The sequence below is a fragment of the Chiloscyllium punctatum genome, chromosome 19, assembly GCF_047496795.1.
Source record: "Chiloscyllium punctatum isolate Juve2018m chromosome 19, sChiPun1.3, whole genome shotgun sequence".
NCBI lineage: Eukaryota > Metazoa > Chordata > Chondrichthyes > Orectolobiformes > Hemiscylliidae > Chiloscyllium > Chiloscyllium punctatum.
This window is the reverse complement of record NC_092757.1, coordinates 93,964,627-93,990,886: the sequence shown is the minus strand read 5'-3', so window position 1 is coordinate 93,990,886 and position 26,260 is coordinate 93,964,627. Positions and strand designations below refer to the sequence as shown.

Sequence of the window (26,260 nt, the reverse complement as noted above, 5' to 3'; positions counted from 1 at the left end):
ATTGCTCTAAAAGCTTGTACTTTCAAATGAACCTGTTAGACTGTGTAACTTGATTTTTAACTTTCTAATGGTAAGTTTATGCTAAATAATTTTGAGATGTTTACTTCTTGGATTTAAGTGCTGGATTCGTATAGTTTGAACTATGTGAAATTCTACTTACGAAAAACTAATAGCATTTGTTGATTGTGCGGTACTGCAGTTACATTGTCTTTGTCTTCAGGATGTTTCAAATACCACTCTTTAATTCCATTCCTGGATTTTGCTTGCTTAAGTGTTTCTTTTAATCAGTTTTGAGAAGATTTAATTAGTGTAGGTAGGTTATAGTATCTACAATCTAGCCATAGGCAAAGCAGTCAACAGTATGAGGGCAGCATGGTGACTCAGTGGTTAGCACTGCTGCCTTACAGTGCCAGGGACCTGGGTTCGATTCCAGCCTTTGTGCAAACACCACACAAACAGTTGCCTTTCTCCCAGTGACTGCATGGGTTTCCCCTGGGTGCTACGATTTCCTCCCACAGTCCAAAGATGTGCAGGTTACCTGAATTGGCCATGTTAAATTGACCATCATGCAGGTTAGGGGCATTACTTGGGTAGGCGAATGGATCTGTGGGTGGATTACTCTTTGGAGGGTAGATGTGGGCATATTGGGCTGAAGGGTCTGTTTTCACAGTGTAGGGTTTCTATGATAGAGCTGCTGTGATATCCTGAGCATTCATTTTTGTCAGAACATATGGCAAGTTCAGCTGATGCAGAAATGATGTGGCATGAAGTGAATCTTCCAAGTTGATATTTAGAAAGAGATTACTAGATTTAGGTGGGATGAGATTTATCTTCAGATTACACTTTATTTTTATAAGTAGAATTCTAATCTAATTTCAAGGAGGTTCAACATAGTTTATTTTACTTCATGTACTGGAGTTAAACCTGGTTAGTTTACTTCAGGTACTGGAGTTAAATCTGGTTGTTAGTGCAAGTCATCAGTCTTGAGATTTGGTTGTTACTTCAAACATGGTGCCATTAAAGTTTGGAACACACTGCTGCAAATAACTATTGATACGACAACACTAAATTACTTCTTTTAAAACTGAGTTTGATTTTTTTTATAAAGGCTAGTGGATATTGAATGAAGGGTCAAAGGTATGTGGAGTTCTGTGCCACATCAAGTATGATTTCATTTATATGGTGAAGCAGACAGAACGATGGAGGGAATAGATCGAGGTGACAGGGAGAAACTGTTTCCACTGTTCCCTGCAGTGGGTGGCACGGTGGCACAGTGGTTAGCACTGCTGCCTCACAGCGCCAGAGACCCGGGTTCAATTCCCGCCTCAGGTGACTCTGTGTGGAGTTTGCAGATTCTCCCAGTGTCTGCTTGGGTTTCCTCCGGGTGCTCCGGTTTCCTCCCACAGTCCAAAAATGTGCAGGTTAGGTGAATTGGCCAGGCTAAATTGCCTGTAATGTTAGGTGAAGGGGTAAATGTAGGGGAAAGGGTCTGGGGGAGTTGCGCTTCGGCGGGTCAGTGTGGACTTGTTGGGCCGATGGGCCTGCTTCCACACTGCAAGTAATCTAATCTAATCAGACTTGAGGGGCCAAACTTACCATCTGTTCCTAGAAACTTTTAGCTAGTCACATTTCTGGAATTGAAGTGTGAACTGGAATTCCTTTTTTTTGGAAATATAGCCATATTATAATTCAAGTTAGTTTCTTCAATAGATGTACTGTTTGACATGTTTTGGTTTTCATGTGATGGGTAAAATGTCTTGAATCAGGCTCGTGGCTTATTGTTGATTGCACCTGTATTAATGCAGCCCAAAATCAGCATGCTATTTACTTGACACACTGCATGTTGTCTTTGTTTTCTCTGCTCCTTTTAGCAGCCCAAAGCCAAATTGAATTTGAAGTTAGCTTTTGACAGGAACTATTAGAGCAGCTTGTTGAAATGAAACGTTGCTAGGTGTCTGAATTCAGTTTTCCTTTTGCAGGGACTGGTAAAATACAGGTTTGGAGCTGCAGTTGTACAGATCGCTGCATGTGTTGGGGTGTGGCTGCTTTGTAGTTTAAGGCTAAGGAGATAATTCAGCGAGTCACTGACTCTTGGTACATGCGAGTTCCTAGTGCTTGTGTATGCATGTGTATTGAATGGATTAACAGATTTATCTTCCCACTTAATGATTTTTAATAAAGATTTTCAACTGTTTATGTCACATTTAATTAGCCTTCAATTAAAATGTGATGTCCTGGATCAATGCCATATTAGCTGACAGATTATAAAATTCCAAGTCATTAAATTGATTCCTCAGGTGTGATATGAGGTTGAAAATCCCAATAATTAAATTGATGTAAAACTTGTTCATGTGGTAATGCCAGATAACAGATGACAATCTGTAGAATTCTATTGAAGGATGATTTTGAGCTTGCTGCTTGATTGTTTGATTCATGATTCATATGCTGAACCATCTCCTCTAGTTCGTCCAAATGTAGGAAACTGAGTACTAAAAAGAAGGCTGCATTGTATCTAATACAGTGCATTGATAAAGGAAAAATATACTGCATTAGCAAAAGACATATTGTCTGGGCAATTTGTGGATTACAGTGCAGTAAAATGAGGAACTCGTCTGGCTTGTTGGATTGCTTTAATTCTTTCTATTAGCACTGACTCATAGGACTGGGCATTCAGGTTCAGTGAATGGTTACAAATCAGCAACACAGATCTCTGGGCACTTTTTTTTTGTAGACTTCCCTAATAAAATAGGGTGTAGTTTTATTTGCGTATTCCTTTTGGATTATATCATCTCTTTGTAAGTGCGCAACCTTGCGGTTGTAACACCTTGTCTTGGATCATGTATCTTAAAGGGAGTGTATGGTCTACTGGTATTATCATGGGACTTTTGGTCTGGAGGCCTGGGTTCAAATCCTGCCCATTCAATAAAATTCAATAAAATTTATGGAATTAAGAGTCTAATGATGACTATGACTATTGTCAGAGAACCCATTTTATTCACTTTCCCTTGAGGAAATAAACATGTATCTTACCTGGTCTGGCCGACATGGGACTTCACAAGAATGTGGTTGACTTTGAACTTCCCTCTGGGGAAATTTAGGGATGGGCAATTAATGCCCGTCTAGCCCTCTAAAAGGTCTTTCTAATCAACCTGTTTGGTGATATTGCAAACGTGGATGAGATGGAACTCAAATCGTGGTCTTCTGTCTCAAAGATAGGGGCACTACTGTTGCACCAGGAGAATCAGCTATTACAAGGGGGCATAGCTTTAAATTAAGGGGGGGTAGATATAGGACTGATGTTAGGGGTAGGTTCAGGACTGATGTTAGGGGTAGGTTCTTCACTCAGCAAGTCGTAAGTGCATGGAATGCCCTGCCAGTAGCAGTGGTGGACTCTCCCTCTTTATGGGTATTTAAGCGGGCATTGGATAGGTATATGGAGGATAGTGGGCTAGTGTAGGTTAGGTGGGCTTGGATCGGCGCAACATCGAGGGCCAAAGGGCCTGTACTGCGCTGTATTCTTCTATGTTCTAACCAAAAGGTAAGGTGAATGATTATTTTCAAAACTAAATTCCTGTTTGTCACAGACTCTGTCCAGAATTTTACTGCTTGTACTTTAGTGCAGTTGTTCTCTGAATATTCTGTTTGAAACAGGTTTAGCTATGATCTGGAATAGGCTTTTTGTCTTCTGTACCGGTTTGAATGGGGCCAGTGACATTGGATTGCACACTTCCATGTGTAACAAGTTGGCTCAACATTGTGTACTGTATCTAGTAAAGAAACATTCAAAATGAGCATACAAATGACTAGCACATTTGTTATTTGTATCTTTGTCTTTTCCCTTGGAAAACCAAAGAAATAGTGAAATCAGGGTCTGATGAACAGTCCAACAAGCCATTCTGTAAGTACCCTCCCCAGGATCTATCTCATAAACTGATATAAAGATGTGGAGGTGCCGGTGTTGGACTGGAATGCACTATGATCTTTTGCTATAAAATCTATGTCGTATGATCCTGTCCCACTAGCTACCTGATGAAGGAGCAGCACTCTGAAAGCTAGTACTTCCAGATAAACCTGTTGGACTATAATCTGGTGTTGTGATTTTTAACTTTGAGATAGAGATGGCTAGCTTCTTAAAAGCTGGAAGTATATGAGTTCTTGGAACTGGCATTGAGGGATGGGCACCTGCACCCACCAGATGAGAGGAATCTGTTAATATTGCTTATGTTCTTGCTCTGTATTCCAACTAGAATTGCAGGCTGTATGAGGGATCTCTACTAGATATTGGTGATAGTTTGGTCTTATGTCTTTGGGAGCAAGTTAATTCTTGGTTCATAAACAGGATGCATAAACCAATTAGAACTGCAGTTAGGGTCTCTGGTAATGTAGTTATTAATAGCTATGCTTGATGCCTACAGTCCTGTGATGATTTTGGTACACTACTAATTGACTATAAATACCCCTCGCAACATTTTGTACGGTGTGCAGATGACACCAAGTGGTAATTAAAGTGTGCTGCATAAATTAATAACACTGGCTGCCCCTGCATTTTCCCTACCTGTATAAAGATCTTTCTAATCAACCTGTTTTGGAGATATTACACACCTGGATGAGATGGAACTCAAATCTTGATCTCCTGCCTCAAAGGTAGGGACACTACTGTTGCACCAGAAGAACCAACTGTTAAGCAAGATCCCAATAAAGAAAAATGTCATCATTGTGTTCTGTTATTTATTTTAATTAATCTATTATGACGCACTTGTGGAGGAGGTAGGATGTTGAAACATGGAAGTAGGATTAGACTCTTCAGCTCTTTGCGTCTGCCCTATCATTCAGTATGATCATAGCTGATCTTGTAGTTCAGTATACTGTTTTCTCCATACTCTTTGACCCTTTAGTCCCGAGAACTATATTTAACTTGTTCTTGATAACATTGAATGTTTTGGTTTCAACCACTTTGTACTGGAGAATTCTACAGGCTCTCACTTGAGTGGTGAAGAAAATTCTCCTCAGCAATCCTAAGTGGCCTACCCTCAACTTGAATCTGGGCTTTCTGGCTCAAGATAGGAAGACAGCCATCATGCTAGAAGAGCCCTTACATTGAGTTTTATGCATTAATTTGAGCTGGATGTTTTTGAGGAAAGCAATACGTTTTTCCCTTTAAGTTTACCTCCAGTTTAGAGAATTCATGTCTAGAAGTTGTAACTAGTTGCATCTAGAATTCTTAACCAATTGGTAATATTAGAATTAGAACTAGACAATGTCACTTGCAAATTGATGATAGTAAGCTAGGTTCAGAATTGTATTGGGAGCAAGGATAACTGCACCTGGGCTTGGTATTTGTTGAAGGTTGCAGGCAAGAGGAGAGTAAAGGATTAATTTTCCTGATTGTTGCCATGGAAGCTGCTAAAGGAGGAGTATGGGTCAAATGGTGGCCAATGGGGCTAGGCCAGATTGGGATGTCGTGTGGCTGAGTTGTTGGCAAGGTCTGTTTCTGTGCTGTATTGGTACTTGGGTAAATTGGAGCTTTAGTTACAAGAAGCTTTACTAGCTAGGCCAGTTTTCATTAATGCGAGGGAACCAGGGGAGGTCTGATATTTGTGAGGTTTTATCATGTAAACCCAGGAAGAGCTTTTTTTACTGGTAAGTAAACTAGTAGAACACAAGAAATTGTTAAAGAAGGAGAAAAGGTTAGGGAAGTGTCCTTTTTGAAAGCAAACCATTAACTTAAAATATCAAACTGTATGTTAGTGAGCAGGTGCTGCTTGATGACATTTTCTGTTACTTTATTGATTGAGAGTAGACTGATGAGATGGTGATTAATTGTGTTGGGTTTCCACACTGTTGGGATTCTATTTGTTGTGCTTATTGTGTGTGGGACAAACCTGGGCAGTTTTCCACATTATCGGAGATGCTGGTGTTGTATTGTCCTTGAACAGTTTGGCTAGGTGTGTGGCAAGGTCTGTAGCACAGTCTTCAGTACTATTGCTCGAGTGTTGTCAGGGTCCATAACCTTGCAGTATCCAGCGCCTCCAACTGTTTCTTACGTGGAATGAATTAAATTGACTGAAGACTGGCATCTGTGATGCTAGGCACCACCTGGAGGAGGCACAGATGGATCATCCGCTTGACACTTGGCTGAATTTTCCTTTGAATGTTTCAGCTTTATCTTTTGTACTGATGTGTTGGGCTTCTCTTATCATTGAGGATGAGAATATTTGTGGAGACACCGCCTCCAGTGAGTAGTTTAATTGCCCACCATTATTCACAACTGGATGTGGATCGGACCCATTGGTTGTATCGCTCAGTTATCACTTGCTGCTTATGTTGTTTGGCAAGAAAGTAGCTTATGTGGTAGCCTCATCAGGCTGACTCCTCATTCTTAGGTATGCAAGGTACTGCTCCAGGCATGCTCTTCTGCACTCCATTGAACTGGCGTTGAGCCCCTGGTTTGATGGTAATGATTGAGTAGGAGGGGGGTATGTCAGGTTGAGAGATTGCAGATTGTGTTGGAGTACAATGCTGCTGCAGTTGATGACCCCCAGCACTTCATGGCTGCTCAGTCTTTAGTTGCTAGATCTATTTGAAGTCTATCCTGTTTAGTATGGTGATAAGTACCACACAACACGATGATTGGTATTCTCAATGTGAAAATGGGATTTTGTCTCCAAGGACTGATATCTGCAGTCGGCAGACTGGTAAGAATGGTAGCTCTGCTACAGCACTTCTTGTTAGGTTAAAGAATTACTCATTTCTAAATTCAGTTTATTGCTTTGATACTTTTGCTGAAGCATGTCATGTTTCCATCATGTCTTAAACTTTTATAATAAAAGTTGTTTCTTATCTAAATTTGGTCATCTGTCCCTTGATTGGGGGTAGAAAAACTTGAAATGTGCCCTCTTGAGTAGATCTCACAACCTTAGATTGGCACATCAACGTGAGGCTGGCACGTGAGAATATTACTTTTATAAATAAAGTCTGTGTGGAGATTTAGGAAGGAATAGATGGAAGGTGCAACCCCATTCCTTGAAAAAAGATCTGAATACTAACTGTAAGTTGATTATTGAGTTGAGTATTTGCGGGCATTTGATCAATCCAGAGGAACCTTGATTATCTGAAGAACATTGGTGGGGCATATTTTGTTCAGTTAATCCGATGCCGGATAACACAGCCAAGCATTGGGACCTTATGATCTCGTTCGGATGATCTGAAATTCGGTTAATCAAATGTTGGGTAATCAAGGTTCCTCTGTGTATTGGTGTGGTGAGCTCACTGTTTTATAGGGTGACGATTATGCGATGCTTGTCTGTTCTGGTACTAATTGCAGGCAAAAGCTTGTCCTTGCAGGTAATTGTCTTGCTTTGGGATGAAAGTCAGGAAGAGAGGAATATCTGCAAACCAATTCAACTTAAATCCTGTGCTTTTTATGAAAGTGAATGAGATTAATGTCTCTAATTGATATTAAATCGGAGTTCAGTTAAAGGTAACGAATAAAGTTTTGAGTTCATCTGTCATTTATATAAAAAAATATCTGGGCCATGAATGGGATACCAGAAATTTAAGCACACTTTGAGCTCAACAAATAAAGGATTGGTTTGGCAATTTTGAGTTTAGGCATCTGACATTGGTGAATGCAGTTTTTTTTCCTCTAAATCTGCTGTTCTGTAGTATGTTGAAAATTGGATTTAGAATATTATCTGCACTTAGTTCCTCAATAAAGAAGTCTGAATGATCTTAACAAATACTTAATGTATGAGTTATCACTAGTTACTTAGTTGATTTTTTAATGTTTCTTTCCTGTCACAGAAATGGTGGAATCAATGAAGAGGGTAGCTGGCATGGACGTAGAGTTGACGGTTGAGGAAAGGAATTTACTGTCTGTGGCCTATAAAAATGTGATTGGAGCACGGAGAGCGTCCTGGAGGATAATCAGCAGTATTGAGCAAAAGGAGGAAAACAAAGGTGGAGAGGACAAACTAAAAATGATCCGTGAATACAGAAAAACGGTAAGACCATAACAAACTGCAGAGTTATAAAACAGCCAGTTTACAAACAATAATTCAGTTGTTTTTGGTAACAGTGTCATTACTGAGCCTGCAAACGGTTTAAGGTGGTGCTTTCCCTTTTTTTAAAAAATAAGTTTCCATTTTGTCGTTAGCTTCCAACAAAATTATGCATGGAAGAAAGTGAAGCGGTAACAAACTAACCTACAGGAAAGGTGACAGAGGGAGTAGCATTCTAGAATGGTCTGATGCTCTTGTCCCACATATAATTAACTTGTAATATTTGTTTGTGGGTTGTGTCATTGGCTTGGCCAGCATTTATTGGCCATCCCTAATTGTTCTTGAGGGTACCAGTGAGCAGACTTGAATCACTGCAATCCTTTGGGTATAGGCGCATCCACAGTTCTATTTAGAGCATTCCAGGACTTTTCTGCCCTATGTGATGTTCCTAGAAGCCATTAGTAATTTGGTAACTGGAAGTGTAATTAAAGCAATTTTGCTGGCAACAACATAGCTGAGATTTTTTTTAAAAAAGCAGCAGCAATAGCCTGTTGTCCTTGAATTATTTTCTGACAAGAGCAGTTAGTATGATACACAAATATGTTCTTGTGTTTAAAAAAATTATTGCAAGGCCTCCATTGCCCAGCAATTCTATGAATAAAATATCCAAGAACAAGGAAATTGCTGGAAATACTTAGAAAATCTGACAGCATCTGTGGAGCAAGAATTGAGTGTTGAGATGTCTGGACAACCTCTGAAAGATTATTGATCTGAAACATTTTATTTTCTTTGCAGGTGATGCTTGACCAGTGGAATTTTCCAGTATTTTATGAATGATAAATTAATATGCAGTCACTAAATTGTCCTTTTGTTTTCGGTGAAGTAGTACTGTTTGGTGGTCATAAAATAATTGACTTTTAACCAGAGAGTAGCAGTCACTAAATTCTAACAAATGTTGATTTTACAATTTAATTTATCATTCCCAGCCCCCTCACTTGCAACATCTAAATATTCTATTCACCAACTTATCTTGCATATCTGAACATCAGTCAAATAATGAACCCTTTTTTAATCCCTGACTCTTCCTCAATTAGCATACTACACAATTTCTAGTTATGGCACACAAGGTGTATCATGCTGAATGGTCAGCATTGGTAGAACCCTTTATTCATCCTACAGTGAAGCTTGTTGCTTCTATTTTTCACCAAGCATATGATCCGCTAAGTTTGAGTCTTCATACATTAAAAGTCAGTACCATAAACTAGTTGCTGATTGGAATTGGATGAAATTGAAACGATTCCCAGTGTTATGTTGCAGATTGTCAGAAAGTTAATTCACTACAGCAACTTACATTTAAGCACTATACAAATGTAAATGAAAATGTCAAAGATATTTCACAGGAATATTATCGACATATTTAACACCAAGCTCTGCAATGTATTACTATAGAACACATGGTCAAAGGTAGATGTTTCCAGAAGGCATTTGACAAGATGCTATATAAAAGGTCATCGTGCAAAGTAAGAGCTCCTGTTGTAAGGATGATATTATCATGGATAGATTAGCTGGCTGGCAGAATGGAGTAAACTCTGGTGAGATAAATGAGAGTCCCACATGGGTCTCTGGGCCCTCAACATTTTGCGTGTTATTTTATCAGTGACTTGTGTAAAGAAAATCTCGAGGTATGTTGGCTAAATTTACAGATCTGCAAATGACACTGTGGCTCAATTGCTGCTGCTCAGTGCCAGGGACTCAAGTTTGGTTCCACCCTCTGGAGTTTGTCCATTCTCCCCATGTTTTCCTCCAAGTCCTGTTTTCTTCCACAGTCCAAAGATGTGCAGTTTAGGTAGATTGTCCATGCTGAATTGCCTGCAGTGCCCTGGGGTGTGCAAGCTAGGTGGCTTAGCCATGGGAAATGCAGAGTTGGGAGGGTAGAGGGATCTATCTGGGTGGGATGCTCTTCGAAGGATCGGTGAGGACTGAGTGGACTTGAGGGATTCAGTTGTAGGAGACTATGCCATGAAGATGATATACCAAAGGTGTAGAATAATCTGATTTCATGGATAAACAAAAATCTGGCAGGTGGAGCATATAGTGGGAAAATCTGAAGTTCTTTACTTTGGCAGGGAAGATTGAAAAGGTTTAGAAGAGGAACAACTGCCACATTCTAAAATGCAGTGTGATCGAAATGCTCCAGTACTTGAGTCAAAGGCTAATGTAATTATACCCTTTGTCATGGGAGAACTTGAACATCAAGGTAAGGATGTAATGCTCCAATTATGAAGAGTATTGATGATCATTCCAGCCAATGTGCAGGTCAGGTGAATTGGCCAAGCTAAATTGTCCATGGTGTTAGGTCCATTAGTTGGGGTAAATGCAGGGGAAATGAGTCTGGGTGGGTACTCTTCAGAGGTCGGTGTGGACTTGCTGGGGCAAAGGGCCTGTTTCCACACTGTGGGGAATCTAATCTAAACAGCTTCTGGAATAATGTGTATATTTAAGTGTCCTTAATTTAGGAAGGTTGTAATTGCATTAGGGGGCAGTTCAGAGGAGGCTTACGAGATTGATACCTGGAGTGAACTGATTATCTTGGGAGGAAAGATTGGACAGGCTGGACTGATTTGTATGAAAATCATCCTCAGATGGTGATGACCAGCACAAGGGGACATAGCTTTAAATTGAGGGGTGACAGATATAGGACAGATGTCAGAGGTTGTTTCGTTACTTACTAGTAGGGTCGTGGAATGCCCTGCCTGTAACAGCTGACTCGCCAACTTTAAGGGCATTTAAATGGTCATTGGATAAACATATGGAATTGTTTAGGTTAGATGGACTTCAAATTGGTTCACAGGTCGGCATAACATTGAGGGCCGAAGGGCCTGTAATGTGCTGTAATGTTCTATGTTCTATTGATTTAAAGTGTATAAAATATTGAGGACTTGGGCACAGAAAAGATGTTTGTTCCTGCGGGCTGTGTTCCCTTTAATTTTTCCCAACACGTGGACCTCTGAGGTCTGTGGCTGACTGCAACTTCCACAATTGGAAGTTGAAGTATCCTGCATGGGGTTTTTAACTATGGCTAAACCACCTAACTAGCACATCCCTGGACACTGGGATGGTTTTATTTTAGCATGGCTAATCCTTCTAATCTGTATATCTTTGGACTGTGAAAGCAAACCCAAACAGGCGCGGGGAGAAAATGCAACATTAACACAGACAGTTCCCTAAGCCTGGAATTAAAGCTAGGTCCCTGGCACTGAGAGACAGCAGTGCTAACTGCTGTGCCACCAAGTTGCCTAAGATCGAATTCCTACACTGTAGAAAGAGACTATTTGGCCTACTGAGTCTCTAACAACCCTCTGAAGAAGCACATGGAGGGAAGGCTAAGTTAAAGTTCGGGTTTTCAGAAGTTGGTATAAATGGGATAGGAGAAAGTGAGGACTGCAGATGCTGGAGATCAGAGCTGAAAATGTGTTGCTGGAAAAGCGCAGCAGGTCAGGCAGCATCCAAGGAACAGGAGAATCAACGTTTCGGACTGAAGAAGGGCTTATTCCCGAAACGTCGATTCTCCTGTTCCTTGGATGCTGCCTGACCTGCTGCGCTTTTCCAGCAACACATTTTCAGCATAAATGGGATAGTACAAGTCACAAACTGATGTCCAGTTAAACAAGGCTAGAGATGATTGGGTCGACTATTAGAAATAAAAACAGGAGTGAGCTGTTCAGCCCCTTGAGTCTCTTCCACCATTCGGTTGGATTGTGGCTGTACAATAGAAAGGCTGTTCATGTTTCTATACTATATATGTTTAATGTAGTGTTAAGTTATTGCTGGTAGCTATATAGCCACTGATGCCTGTGGGTGGCTTCAGATGATCATTCCAGATAAACCTATGTCACAAAAGCATAATACTATTTTCCGCCATTGAAATTGGAAATCATTAATTCCTAAGTGAATTAAGTTGGGATTTAATATTGATTTTTAAGTTAGGCTTGTAATTTATGGATTGCAAATTAATTCGCCAGTTGTAATTTTTGCTAGAGAAAAGCCACAGTTGAGATAGTGGGAGTTTCCCAAGGATTGGCATTAGGGCCTTGCTCTCTCTGAAATATAGTATTAACAATTCAGGCTTTGGTATGTAGAGAATACACTTTCACATTTGATCATTTGCAGTTGGTACAAGTCTTGGAAGTCATGAATTCTGAGGAGGATGGTGTGGAACTTCAAAAGCATGTACAATGTTGGAATGAGTGGATTAGTGACATTTAGCAAAATGATTTTGGTGAAAGGGACAAGGACAAAGAATATAAAGGATATAATTCTCAAGGGGGTACAGGAACATTGGGTGTGTAAATTATTGAAGGTGGCAGGGTAGGTTGTTCTAAACATACAGATTCCTAAGCTTTATGAAAAGGGGCGCTGGTTATAGAAGTAAATAAATTGTGCAGTAGTTAGCCTCCCTGAACCGTTGCTGATTCTAGGTACCACATTTTAGGAAAGATGTGAAGGCATTGAGAGAAGATCCACAAGAAAAGTCCCACATGTGAGGGCTTTAGTTATGTAGACCTATTAGAAAAACTTGAAACTCTGTCTTGAAGTTTTCTTCAAGACTAAATTTGATTTGAGATGTTCAAAATCAAGCAGTTGGGGCCTTGTACATAGGGAACAACTTTCCCATTGGAGAAAGGGACAAGCACCAAAGAGTGCAGGTTGAAAGTAATTCTCAAAAGAGCATAATGCTGACATGAAGAAAAAGTCTGGATCTGGGAACTATGCCTGAGGCAGGTTTGGTTGAGGCTTTCAAGAGGGAATTGGATATCTGGGAAGGAAGAATGTGCTGAGTTCGAGTGGCTTCAAACAATTACTCAAACAATTACAACAATAGCCAGCACAGACCCAACTGACTGGCCTCGTGCTGAACCTTTGAGAAAAATCAGTGTTCTAATACCATTCCTCCAACAGTGAGTAAAATGAGTCCAAGGATCAGGCCATGTTCTCCAATGCCACCCTCTACTACTTAAAATAATAACGCATTCAAATTGACCAGCACTACAAATTGGATCAGCCTTGATTTTGGTTTTTCTTCTAGTCAGTATCAGTTAAATGATTGAGAATATCCTCTTACCAGTGCTAAGAAACATTAAGATTTGCGCACTCTTCCTAAACAGAATGATGTTCTGTTAGGGAGACTCAGGATACAGTTGTATTGCTGTGTGCAAACTAAAGACTGCCTTCACACTGTGTTGATAGAGGCAACATGCTCTTTTAATTAGTTCAACACCAGATTAATCAGTATTTTGAAAGAAAAGTCACTTGATTCTTTGACTTAATTGGTTGGATTACATTGAATATTGCTGAATACTTGCCAAATACTGTGCCACCTAATTTCCTGAGATTCAGGATTCTGTTCTGCAAGGGAAGTGAACTTCAGCAGACAGATGACTTTCTTGCTTCCAATATATTCCAAGATCTTTCCACAGTGCATAGGGTTTTGTATGTGATTGATTACCATAGTTGTATCAAAGCTTTTCTCAATACTAATATCTACATGTTTTTATTTTGGATTTTAAAAATTACAGCTCCATTTGAGGGAGTTTTCCAGCTTTGGAAAAAGTGCTTGAAGCTTTTTTTGAGGATTTCACTTTGTTTCTATTTCCCAATATTTAACAGCATTTCTTAGTGATGGTATTAAGTTGATGTTCTCAAAATCTCCACTTAATTTTTTTAAACAGCATTATTCCCCATTTTCTTTCTCTGACCCATTCCAATTTCTGATCTCATTAGAATGGTATTACAGGACTTCAGCTGAGATTAAGTTCATGACATCAGTTGAGCTCAATTTGGAACTGGGAATACAAAAATTTTGATCTAAACACTTAAGTTTTGGAAAATTATTTTTACTTTCCAGGGTTTGCTTTCATTGGAATACAGCCTGAGGAATTTTATTCTGATTTCCTGTCCAATAAATTTGAAAATAACCTAAAGTGAGACTCACTTGGTTTCTCAACTAAAGAACCTTGCTTGACATATGCTGTCTTACATGTGTTCTCTGATTCAGCTGAGTGCTGAATGACAGCATCTGGAGTGCACCAGCCACTGAAATCAAATGGAGCCCCTTGAAGCAACTAAAGCATGGTCTGCTATTTGACAATTAAAATCTGCACTCCGGTGTTTTGGTATACACTGAAAATTCTCAGGTTATATTCTCAATGTTGTTATATTTTGGGAACGGCACCAACCTATTCTCTATGCTTTGCATTGTACAAAAATGAACATGGGTAATGTAACTAGCTGTAATGAAACAGATTAAGATATACTTGTAAACGCAAATGACTTGTGTAAGTAAAACTGTAAGCAGAGCACTTCAATCTTGACTCAAAGGCAGACTTTTAGTGCTGCTTTTGTTTCACGTACTGGTCAAATCAAGTGAATAGCTTTTCTAGGGTAGCACTATCCCCTGAGAAGAGGAAACAAAATCTCCAAATCACTCTAGGTATGAATTGGTATAACTGTTTTTTCCTTCTCAAGTCTTTTCTCCTGCCTGATTTTTTTTTTGTTTGGCCTCGTGCTCTCTCACCGCCACATCGTTATTCCACCCCTGCCCCAAAACAAAAACAAAAATCTTGTACTTTGCCAGGTGGTGCCATTATTGCAAGTTCTTGCAGTTAGGAATGTGACATATGGTGCATTCAATGCTATGATTGCCCAGGAAATGTTTCATCCTTCAGGGGTAAAGTTCCTTCTGCTTAGAAGTACTTTTTATTAACAAAAGATGTTGCATTTGAGCAACAGTAAACCAAAAGCACTTGGCTAGTATGTTCTGTTCAAGTGAAAAGTTTCCATACCATCTCTCATGTTAGTGCTTCTGTGCTCTTTTCAATATATTTACAGATATACAATGAAAATATGTCATGAGCCCAGTTTACACCATCCATACATCTCAGGTTACTTTATCTGGGTGAACAATCATGATGTTTTGTCTTTGAATTCACATACCTAATTTGTACATTCACACTGAAATAGCCATGCAAATAGGTTTTGACCAAAAGAATATAAGAACAGAAATAGACAATTTGGCCCATCAAGTCTCCTGTGCCATCTGATTATGGCTGATGTTTTTCTGAATCCCATTCTCCTGCCTGATTCCCATACTAATCAAGAACTTATCTGTCTTTTGGCTTAACTGTACTCTGACTTTGCCTCCACAGCTGTCTCCGTAATTAGTTCCATAGATTTGCCACCCTCTGGTTGAAAAAATTCCTCCTTGTTCCAGTTCTGAGGGGCTGTCCCTTCACTCTGTGGCTGTGCCCTTGGGCCTTAGTTTCTCGCACAAGTGGAAAGATCTTTTTCACATCCGTTCTATTCAAGCCCCTCAGTATTCTAATTTGCAATAACTAACTTTTTGGTCTATTGTGAGAGTTGATGTTGTGTTTGTAATTTCAGGTTGAGGACGAACTGAAATCAATTTGTAATGACATTCTGGATGTACTGGATAAACACCTCATTCCTGCTGCCAACAGCGGAGAGTCAAAGGTTTTCTACTATAAAATGTACGTACTGGATATTTTGGGGTATGCTAGATTTCCATGCTGCACTATGGATAAAAGTACTATTGTAGTAAAACAGAATTTATAGGCAAAAATTCATTTCCTCTTCCAGCCAAAGAAAAATACACTAACAAAATAATAGGTGTTCCTAGAATGGTCTGGTCAGTAAAAATCGCTGCTTAAAGTGGTGGTGAAGTAAAAGGCACAAATAGAATTACTGACCTGTGCTGAATTAGCTGACCTTGATCAGAGCTGTATTTAGGAGAACTACAGTTAGCCAAGTGCCCTAGCTAACAGAGAGAGGGGAAAGAAATTGGCCAAAAATTGAGCTTCTCAGTGATATCTGATAAGTCATTCACTAATATCTTGAGATTTCACCAGTGTTCAGATGAGTCGCGGTGTGCCCTTGCTTTGCTTTGAACTATATTATAGTTAACAAACCATTCGTTAGTTTGTTGCGACTGGTCTTATTGTCCTTTGTTCTAATTACAGGAAAGGTGATTACCACAGGTATCTGGCAGAGTTTGCAACAGGGAATGACAGGAAGGAGGCAGCAGAAAACAGCCTGGTTGCATACAAGGCGGCTAGTGATATTGCAATGACAGAACTTCCACCAACACACCCCATTCGCTTAGGCCTTGCTTTGAATTTCTCTGTATTCTACTATGAAATTCTCAACTCTCCTGACCGTGCCTGCAGGTATGTACACAGTATGCATAAAAACTAGAACAGTAGATACTTAGGTTTCCAGTTGTAGCCTTCTCTCCTAAGGTTGCTGAGCCACATTAGATGACCTCTGCTACCTTACTGGAGTAACCATATTTGTAAAGACAGGGAAGAGAGCCTATGCTTCAACTGTGGTGGGCAAATTGTCAACCTAGTCCTGAGTTAAGGTTTAGACCATCTCTGGGCAAATACTACATTGGAGTACCGGAGAGCTACAATTTCAGACAGTATCTTTTGAAGATGTTAAACTGAAATCCTGTCTTAATCCTGTGGGTTGTCGGGGTGTTAAGTGAATGTTAAAAGATTCTGTCGACATTTTCAAGGGATTTCTGATGGTGACCTGGCTAACGGCCCTCATGCAGGTTTGCCAAAACAGATTAATGGGCTATTCATCTCCAATGTGGGAGGTAGCTAATGCATAATGGTTACAGTTTTTATCCAATGAACCACCATACTGAAATCGGTAAGACTGAATATTAACTGTTGACTGAAATGCTGAGTGCTAGTTTTCAAATGTAGTTAAGTTAGCTGAAGCAACAATATAAAAAATCATTTTCACCCCACAGATTGGCAAAGGCAGCATTTGATGATGCAATTGCGGAACTGGACACCTTGAGTGAAGAAAGCTACAAGGACTCTACACTCATTATGCAGTTGTTACGTGACAACTTGACACTATGGACTTCAGACATGCAGGGAGATGGTATGTAACCAGCAAGTACTTCTGATTTCCACAGAACCATATCTTTTTATTTGCTAAATGCAATCAGTTCCCTTTTTTGTGTTGCCTAGGTGTTCTTCGTCCTCAGCCCACTGACACCAATACGTTGGTGGGAGGGGGTATTTCAATCTGTGCCCCAGAAGCTGTGGAGATTCTTCAGGATTTCTTGTCTGCACTTGTCCATGCATATCAAATAATTATTGCCAAAGTAGTGGAAGGCTTTTTGATGTGTGGGATATTTCATTTGAGTGTATTCAAAGGGAAATAGAAAATAAATAAGATGAGCTATTGGATCTCTTCTGCATTATCTTGCTGTCTGATCAAACAAAATGTCTGCTGATTATCTGAGAGAATTGTGTTCTAATCTGATCAAAGGACTCAACCAGTTGGAATTGAACTTGGCCCAACTCAACTTTTAACATTTGGAAGGGTTGAAACTTTGACTCTGCTGGGCATATAATCAGGATTAGGTCATTGAGCCACTCAAGTCTGCTGTTGAGCCTGGAGTCCATGAAAATGTTTTCAAGTCTAAGCTTCCGATTCTCCCCTTGCTGTGAATATGTGCTTTATTCCTTATTCTGAAAGAGGTTTCTCTTAATTATTGTCTAGCTGTTTGGGAACTGTGGAAGACTTAGTCTTCAGAGTATACTTTATGTAACCTGAGACCAGATTATACCATCCTCGTACCATGTGCTGGTGCTCTCAATTCAGATATCGTGGGCTCTGATCAGAGAGAGAGCTTGGTCATGTGGAGTTAATGGTGAACTTTGTTTAATCTGCTAAATAGCGCTTTGGTGAGCACTCAGTTTCATCATATGATCTCTATAATTGGATATGAGAATTTACCAAAGTAGGCAAAACAATGAAATTGCAATTTATCTTTGTCTTGTCTGAGGATGAGTTCAGATAGCCTTTACAACATGTTGATTATGGGTGAATTATCCTTTTAAAGCAGAACTACCTCAGCTTTTGCCTGAATTTGAGTTTAATCAATCCTAATTTGAGGTTTCAGTTCCAATATAACTTGGGAGTCAGTGTGACACTATACATCGTGCTTTTATTTCCTGTCCCAATGCACCATATTCTTTTAGTTGTTTCCTGTGCTCTAGTATAGAGACAACTTTTACCTGTGGGAACAAACAAACATAGGCCTTAATGGTATTGACTAATGATATTGTCTGCATTTGGCAATTTCTCCACTAATTGTTGCTGAATGAATGATCGCTTTCTGAGCCCAGGTGACATTAGTTGACATTGAAAAGCAGTCCCAATAACCATACATCTTCCCATTTCATTGAGGATTCTCCTGTTTCACTTATGTTCCATTTGTTATGTACTGTTTCATTTTCCTCTTTAGTATTCACATTCCTGTTTTTTCTTCCATTCCTTTCTCCTTCCTGAATAGATTCCTAAAGGATATGAACCATTCATTCCCCCTGTAAACTGTACTTTGTAAGTCATTGGGAATGCCAAGCATTTGTCATATCATCAGATGTCACAATACCATTTTAAAGTTAAGTTTTCATGATGGTATTGTTAGGGCCTTATCCCAGAGAAAATGGTGTCACTGTTGGGGCAAATGTCATGTCAGTTTCTGAACCTGGCCTATTTTGTGATTCTTATTGTATTAGCTCATTGGGGCATTTGAGCCTTGTGTGCTGTATCTTGATAAACTATTTGAAGCTGGCAAATGAAGTTCAGGTATTTCCTGTGCTTCTGCCCTTCTAGAATCTACTTTAAAATGACATAACCAGAGTTGTGGGGTGTGGTGGAATGTGCTAGTATACCCTTAGTTTTGGGTGGCTCAGATTTGGGAAAGAAAGCATCACAATGTACAGCAGAAAAAAAGCCCCACTCCATCACTAACTTTAACTCCACAGAAACCAAGGCCAGTAAGAAGAAGGATATTTTTAATCATGGATTTGTGGTTTTCATATTTATCTGGTATTGTGACATCTGCCTCAACTTTGAATTAACCTGTGTGGCTTGTCTCGCAGCTAGGTCTGCCTCAGCATTCTAAAAGTATTGGACATACTCTGATGCATTTTAACAAGTGGGCATGTTTGGACTTCAGTTTGTGGTTTCAGCTGCTTGTGAATTTCTGCGGTGTTGTAGTTTGATTTGTTGTCACAATCGGCATACCACAGACTGGGATAATGCCCTGCATCATGGCTGTTTTCATTGGGACCTTATAGTTTCATGGTGATGTAGAAGAGTAGTTGACTCCTGAATCTGGTTATGAGGTACTTAATTCACTTGTTCCTTGCTTGGGCTTGGTCGATTGAAAGATTGGGTGAAGTATCTCTGTTAGGCCTAGTCCAATTCAAACTATTTTCATTGCCCTCATCCCTGTCAAAGGGAGGTTACCATCAGCACACTGTAGTAGAATTCTAAAAAATCTTTCAAAGTCCATAGTGTTTCATTGCAAATGATCATGTGCTAAGGCACACCAGCTGTCAAACCTTTGAGCATTCGTGTGTGCCCAAATGACCATGGAGTACTTGAGCTCTGAGCTGAAGAGGGTAATCTGACACCCTCGCCAACCACCAATTTGAAGTCTATGCAATAAAATCCTATGCTTAATTTCCCTGACTTCTGCAACCCCCAGTTTAATGCAGCATGCAGTACAGCAGACTCTATCCACACAGCGTCAGTTACATTTAATTCACTCCAGCGCACATTTGTATCAGTGTGACACTGTTCATGTCAGTTGTCATTAAATTGTCTGGCAAACCTGGAATTGTAAACAGACTCATGCTTTGTATTTTCCAGCAGTGGGGCTACAAATAATCAGTTTCACATGCAAGGCCTGTTTCATTGTTTTTGGCTAGATTGAAATGTAGCTCCCAGAGTTGGGACACTGTCTGGTGTACAACCTTTGAATTTGATTTTGATGAATGGGGCTTTGTTTTCTTTGGTATCAGTCTTTACTACATGTTGAAAATATTTTTAATCCACGCATTGCCCACAATTGGTACTTGAGCTCTGGACCTAGTAAAATGCAAAAGATGGTGGTGTATAGTACTTCTAAAGCTGTGGTTCTTGAATTTAAGATCTCTCTCTGATATCTCCGACCTATTAAAGTAATTTTTTTGGCTAATGATTGGCTGAGTTCCTGCTATAGCTTTTAGATCATGACTCTGCAATTTAGAAGCACTGGAGTTAAACCAATGCAATAGCTTTGATATTCCAGATATCTCTTTCCCTTTAGCAAGGGAAGAAAAATTTGCTTTTGTTTTAACCTACATTCAGGTGCTTTTTTTGGTCGGAGTGAAAGTATAAAATTTTATCAACCTCAATTTCTGGAATTTAAAGTGACACTGCAAATAGTACCACTATTTAGCTTCGAGATAATGCATAACCTAATTCAAGCAACCATTGCTTTGTGCTATTTCCAGAGGGGTGATTAATTGATAAAACATGCTTAAAAGCAGTTTGAATTGTTGATGCAAGTCACATTTCCTGCTCCTGCAGCAAGTATTCAGGCATTAGAAGTTGTCCTCTGTTTTGCTTCACAGTGAGGCAAGCCCAAAAATTTTTAAGCTGAAATCAAAACAGCAGCTTGCTGAGTCAAATTCTTCCTAGGTAGTAATTCTGATACCTCCCTATGCTTCTAGATAAACTTCCAGTGTGGAAAGTTTGACTAAAATCCAAGTCATGAAATAGAGTTATGAGAAGTTTGAGGAGTTGGTATTCTGCGTGTCTCTCCTTGTATACATCTTTGGCTGGAATTATTGGGAATGGGATGTGTGCCTCTGTAATGAATGACAGAAAAGGTTTCCTAAAGGGAGTGAGTGACTTTCTAGAAGATTATCATAACCTACCTTGATCTTGTATGGGAAAGCAGATTGTACTTGTGAGCTTCCATCCTGTGCTATTCTAACTGGTATTAATCCATTCCAAAGTAAGCTGGCTAATGCCTATGTTACAGTAACACACGGGTTGCTTTTTAATTAAGAAGTTTGTGGCCTCTAGTCCCATTATTGAAAAATGCATTTGCTAATGCTTGAGGTGTAGCATCCACCAGATTTTCCAATCACTGTCAATGCTGGTCTGAACATGGCAACAAGAATTTAGAGCCTGACCGTTCCCTGTCTGCTTTTTGCTTGTGTAGCTGAATACACATTCTCCAAAGCCTTGTTTTGAATGCAGTTTTTACTAGAATTTATGTTTTTAGAATAATTGAACTGAGTAGATCTGTTTATATATTCATTTCTGCCCTGACATGCTCTTCCAGTTGAGGCTTTATGTCTGAGTGATATGTCAAACTCTCCTATGACCTGGTCATACATGCTGATCATTATTCATCATCCTGGCTTTTTAGGGATGGTGTGATGCATACTGATCACCTTTTTAAAACAAAAGCTTATTAGCTGAACCAAGTTAGAATCCAGCTCACTTCTCAGGATTGAAGAACAACAAAGCCGTAAGTGGAAGGTGGGTTGGGGCAAATTGACCATGGCTTTAGTCACTGGAATGCAACAGCCTATGTTGAAAAAGCTGCATGTTATTTGTGAAAGCTGCTGCTGAGGAGTATGTAGCTGGTGTTTAATTGTGCAGCGGGTGTGTAAATTAATTATCTATCTTACCTCGTTCCTTTTGTACAGGTGAGGAACCGTGTAAAGATGTGGTGCAAGATGTTGATGACGACAATCAGTGAGAAGACATGGCGAATGAGAAGACCCTGTCTGCCCCTCTCCTGTCCCTCCCCACAGTCCTAGTCCAAGCTGAGAACCAGTAAATTTGATGTTGGTGCTGGACCTCAGAATTAGCTATGTGCCCATTTGGGTTCCGAGGATTATTTTTGTTTTTTATTTTATTTTTTACTTGGTTAAAATAAAATCTAAAAGCAATGCTGTCTCTCTATGGATGTTTAACTGGGACCTGCTTTCTTGATTAGTTACCATAATTCTTTGGAAATTGTTTTGAAACAACTGTTCAATTCTACTTAATGCAGCTTTATGAATAGTTCATGCCTGCACTTTTTTTAACCACTTGAGATCTGAGCATTGAATTTGAATTGCTGGTTGGTCATGAATTGCAAAGAATGACAACCGAACCTGTGTGCTGTGAGCACCACCCCCTGCCCCCCCCCCCCCCCCCCCCCCAAAAGAAACCTCTTTTAAGTGTGTTGTGCATCTTGCACACCAAACCTTCTTAGCGACTGCATGCTGTTGGTTTGCTTATCTTTATTCCCCAGAAAAAATACTTGCGGCGATTAGTGTGGCTAAACAAATAAAACTGTATTTGTGAGCAGTTAAGTAGCTTGCTCTGAAAGTCTGTGAGCCTGATGTGCAGTGTTTTTCTTCAGTGCTTTTGATCCTAAAGATAGCAGATGACAGTTACAATCCATAGATAGTCCTTTGCTGTTTTTTTGTCCATCCTGGCAGAGCAGGTCGTGTTTGAGCTGCTGTTGAAGCCTGCATGCTTAAAACAAGTTTTGGTTTTTTCCTACCCACTCCTCCTTTTTCTCCCTACCCCTTCTCTTTCTCTCTTTGTTCAGTATGTGTAACTTGAAGCTAATTTGTACTACTGGATATATCTGACTGGAGCCACCGATACAGATCTGTATCCTTCTTACTGAAACACAGCATGGATTAATATTAAACTTAAATAAAAGAACCTAAATTAAGATCTCTTGCTGTTTATCCTGTCTGTGACTCTGCGTTGCCTGTTTGTTTTACAGACATTGAAAAGAGAACACAGTGAGTAGGAAGATTAAATGAAAGGAGGAGTGTTGCTGTTCAGTATATTACGAATGCTCTTGGTTTTGGTGCCGGAATTGGAAGCAAGATTGTAGGGAGTGAGAAAAGTAAGAGAACCTTTTGGTGTTAGTTAAACTGACTTGCAGAAAATATTCTTTTGGAAAGTTGGTATTAGCTGGCAGTAGTTTTGGTCATTGGTATAATTTGAAGAATCCAGTGCAGCCTAGCCTCCTCCTCCACTACATCCTGGCTATTGTACCAGATGAAGCAATTATTGTCCTCTCCCGAAACAATTAGTTGGTGCTGCTTTCAGTTTTACTGATGTCAGCAATCCTTTGCTACTTTACCAAAAATTCTTAAGTATATAAAATGGAGCAAGTTTTGTCCTTGTCCCAGGCAGCTGCACCATCTCTTTAGCAATGCTGTTCGATAGTAATTGAATGGGTTACCTTCTTTCCTTAGTTTAGGAATCTCAGTGGATTTAGCAGAACTTCAGCCAAAACCTATTCCTCAATATCCAGTGACCATTGCTGTGTGTTTAATGTCTGAAGTAATGATCCCTTCAATCAGATACCAGCTGGAAAGCATGTTCAAAAGCTTGAGCAGAATCTTGCCCCTTATCTGTCTGCATTGGATTGTCCCTCTAGGAATTGTTTATGAATCTGAGCTACCAAATCAAATACAATAAGTACATGTCACAGATTTGTTAAATTACAAATGCTTGTTTTCCCCACTAAATCAATCTATTGTGAAGTAACTGTCAAATAATTGCTGAAAAGAAAGGAGGAGCACTGATCTTGGAGTGGTACTACAAGGACTATAGAGTACAACAATTAAAGCTGTGATTAATTTTTCAGCAAAATGTCTTCAAAGGAGAGCAGGTCAGTTAATGGTTGGAGACCTCTTCCTTACAACCTATGAATAAGCTGTCTCCTTGATGAGTTGTTGGAAAAGCAGCACAGGAAAAATAAAGCAAGTGCAAGCAACCAGACTAGAGAACAGAATGAAGATTTCAGAGCCCAGCTGAAATAATGTCAAAAGATACTGGTTGCCAAAATATATGTGTAGTTTTGAGAATGATGGTAATCACCTAGAAAGGGCAATGTTGGTGGAGTGTTTCAATACTTAGGTTTTAAAGCAAATAGTGTGGAAAAAATACCAGCGAACCTTTCAGCTAGAGATCACATAATTAGTAATCAATGATCTGAGTATTAGTCTATTTCAGCTGAGTAGCAGACATAAATATCAAAAAACTCAGTAAATGGAGGAGCAATGCTAGGTAGATGGAAAATTGAATTTCTCTCAATTTGGGTGGTATACTAGATAATTGGTAACTAAATTATTATTTAAGAGTTGAACTCTGAATGAAAGCTGTAGACCAGTAAATTTAATATCAATGGATCGTATTTGGAAGATGGCTTTGGGTATAAAGCAAGGCTCGAATGCAACATCATTCTAGGAAGGAACTACTGGTGTTAGAAGATAATTTGATGTGTAGATCAGGAAAGTGTCATTGAGATCTTTTTCAGAGAGCTTAATATTTGAATGATTTATCACCATGAAGATGTAGATTGGAGATATAAAAGTATAACTGAGGACTTATCAGGCAGTGAGAGAGTTTCACTGAGTCTTTTGCCAATGATTAACATTGTTTCTGTAAAGCATGCTGATTTTCTCTAATTTCCCAAAACCTTTATATACTTGTTCCACTGTCTTTGAATATGGTTAAACTTTCTCTATTTTTGCCATTTAAGTTTCACTCCTTGAAAGGAATTTCTTCAGCTGACAAGGTTCTTGGCAGGCCACTTAGTTTTGTTTCCATTTTCTTTATTTTTTTGACCATTGGTCACTGACATTCCCCATCTGTGTTCCTGTTTCATATTTTCACCACCTGTTTTCCTGACATGATCTATTGCTATAATTGATCGTAATTGTTCTAATTTTTTCAGCCCTGGCCTCCTGCGACTTATTGCAAATGAGCAATGCCTTATTTCCATGAGCATTGCCACCAGTGATCCACTGTAGTATGTTATGTAACACTTACTGTAATTAAACAAAATGTTCTCAACTTCTTGTGCAGTGGTGAGATTACTCATTTGTCTGAGTATAGTAAATAAAGTTACGGGTACCAAAATGGTGAACAAGATACTTAAGATTCGTAAGGGACTAAAATATGCAGTATAGATTAAATAACAGGATCTTAAGAGTTGGTGCTATACTCGAGTATGCTCAACAACTAGAATGAAGCTGCAGTGTTAGTTTCAAGCTCAATTAAGAAAATGTCACTTGCTGTTTTATCAAGTTTTTAAGAAAAACATTTTCATCGTACTTAAACCAGTGCCTCAAGTAGTGCTTTTTCTCATGATGATCTAACTAATATGCATTTGGACTATCTACCTTGGCTGGTATAGAACAAATTAAATTTCCTTTCAAATTTGCCTACCTTTACATAGAAGCCACTCTCTGAAGGGATGGCATTGCTCTTGATGGGGTACACAAGTAGGGATTCTGGTTAATTGTTTGGGAAACTGAGACCTAATGCAGATTACTCAAATGTTTATGGGTTAATTGTTCATCTTTTAAAGTGTTCTAATTCTGTTGGGGCAAGTCTTTAAAAATGATAAGTTGGAAAACTTTTGTCCCAGCGGTGAATTAGGGTATTGGTGAGGTTGAAGTGTGAATCTGGCACAGATATGCTTCTGGAAAGGAGAATGGCACGCACTCCTGACTAGAAACTGTCAAAGGTTTGACACTGGTATACCCTGTATATTCTGTAACACCAACTCAGAGCATTTTTCTATTCTACAAGGCTAGAATCCTGTTTGCTTCCCTGGGTGTAGCTTCAATGACATGTCTGATTCCATTCAGCACAGAATGGATCGACTATCTCCAACATGGACTCACTAATCAGTGTGCCATTGATCAGCAATACCTGGTAACCTATAGGGTTCCTGGCAGCAACTTAACAGCTATTGCTGAACAGAGAGAAATGTTGCCAGAGCTTTTTGCCTTAATCATCAGAACAAACATGAATGCAAACTTCAAATCATCACAGTTTATGTCTCTGGAGATTAAGATAAATGGATGTAAGTTTGCTCGCTAAGCTGGAAGGTTTGCTTTCAGACATCTTGTCACCATACTAGGTAACATCATTAGTAAGCCTCCAGTGAAGCACGGCCTGCTTTTATTTGTGTTTAAGTTTCTTTGGGGTGGCAATGTTATTTCTTGTTCTTTTTCTCAGGAGGTTGTAAATGGGATCCAAGTCAATATGTTTGTTGATTATCATTCCAGTTGGAATGCCATGCTTCTAGGAATTGTCATGTGGAGCATTGAAACTGTGCCTGAACATATTTAGATTATCAGGTAAATGATGCTAGTCTTTAAATCCAGTGTTTGCAATGAATTCATGATGGTAGTATTCCAAGTAATGTCAGCATATCAAATTCTTTATTAAAGGCACATATTGATTAGCAGCAGTATAATAAAATAAGCTTAATTGAATGGAAACAGTACAGGTTATAATTCAAAGAAACTGCCAAACCATAACTGTGTTGAAATTGAGAC

General features: G+C 39.4%; 1 protein-coding gene across 1 annotated transcript in view; it reads left to right on the top strand.

Moving 5' to 3' along the window:
* The window catches only part of ywhae1 (tyrosine 3-monooxygenase/tryptophan 5-monooxygenase activation protein, epsilon polypeptide 1), a 49,482-nt gene extending 24,718 nt beyond the window's left edge, over positions 1 to 24,764 (top strand). The window contains exons 2-6 of the mRNA XM_072590098.1: positions 7,804 to 8,003; positions 15,441 to 15,547; positions 16,037 to 16,243; positions 16,837 to 16,973; positions 21,599 to 24,764. Coding sequence (XP_072446199.1) covers positions 7,804 to 8,003; positions 15,441 to 15,547; positions 16,037 to 16,243; positions 16,837 to 16,973; positions 21,599 to 21,651 — 704 coding nt within the window. The 3' untranslated portion in view covers positions 21,652 to 24,764. The remainder of the gene's footprint in view (positions 1 to 7,803; positions 8,004 to 15,440; positions 15,548 to 16,036; positions 16,244 to 16,836; positions 16,974 to 21,598) is intronic.
* Positions 24,765 to 26,260: the final 1,496 nt, after the last annotated feature.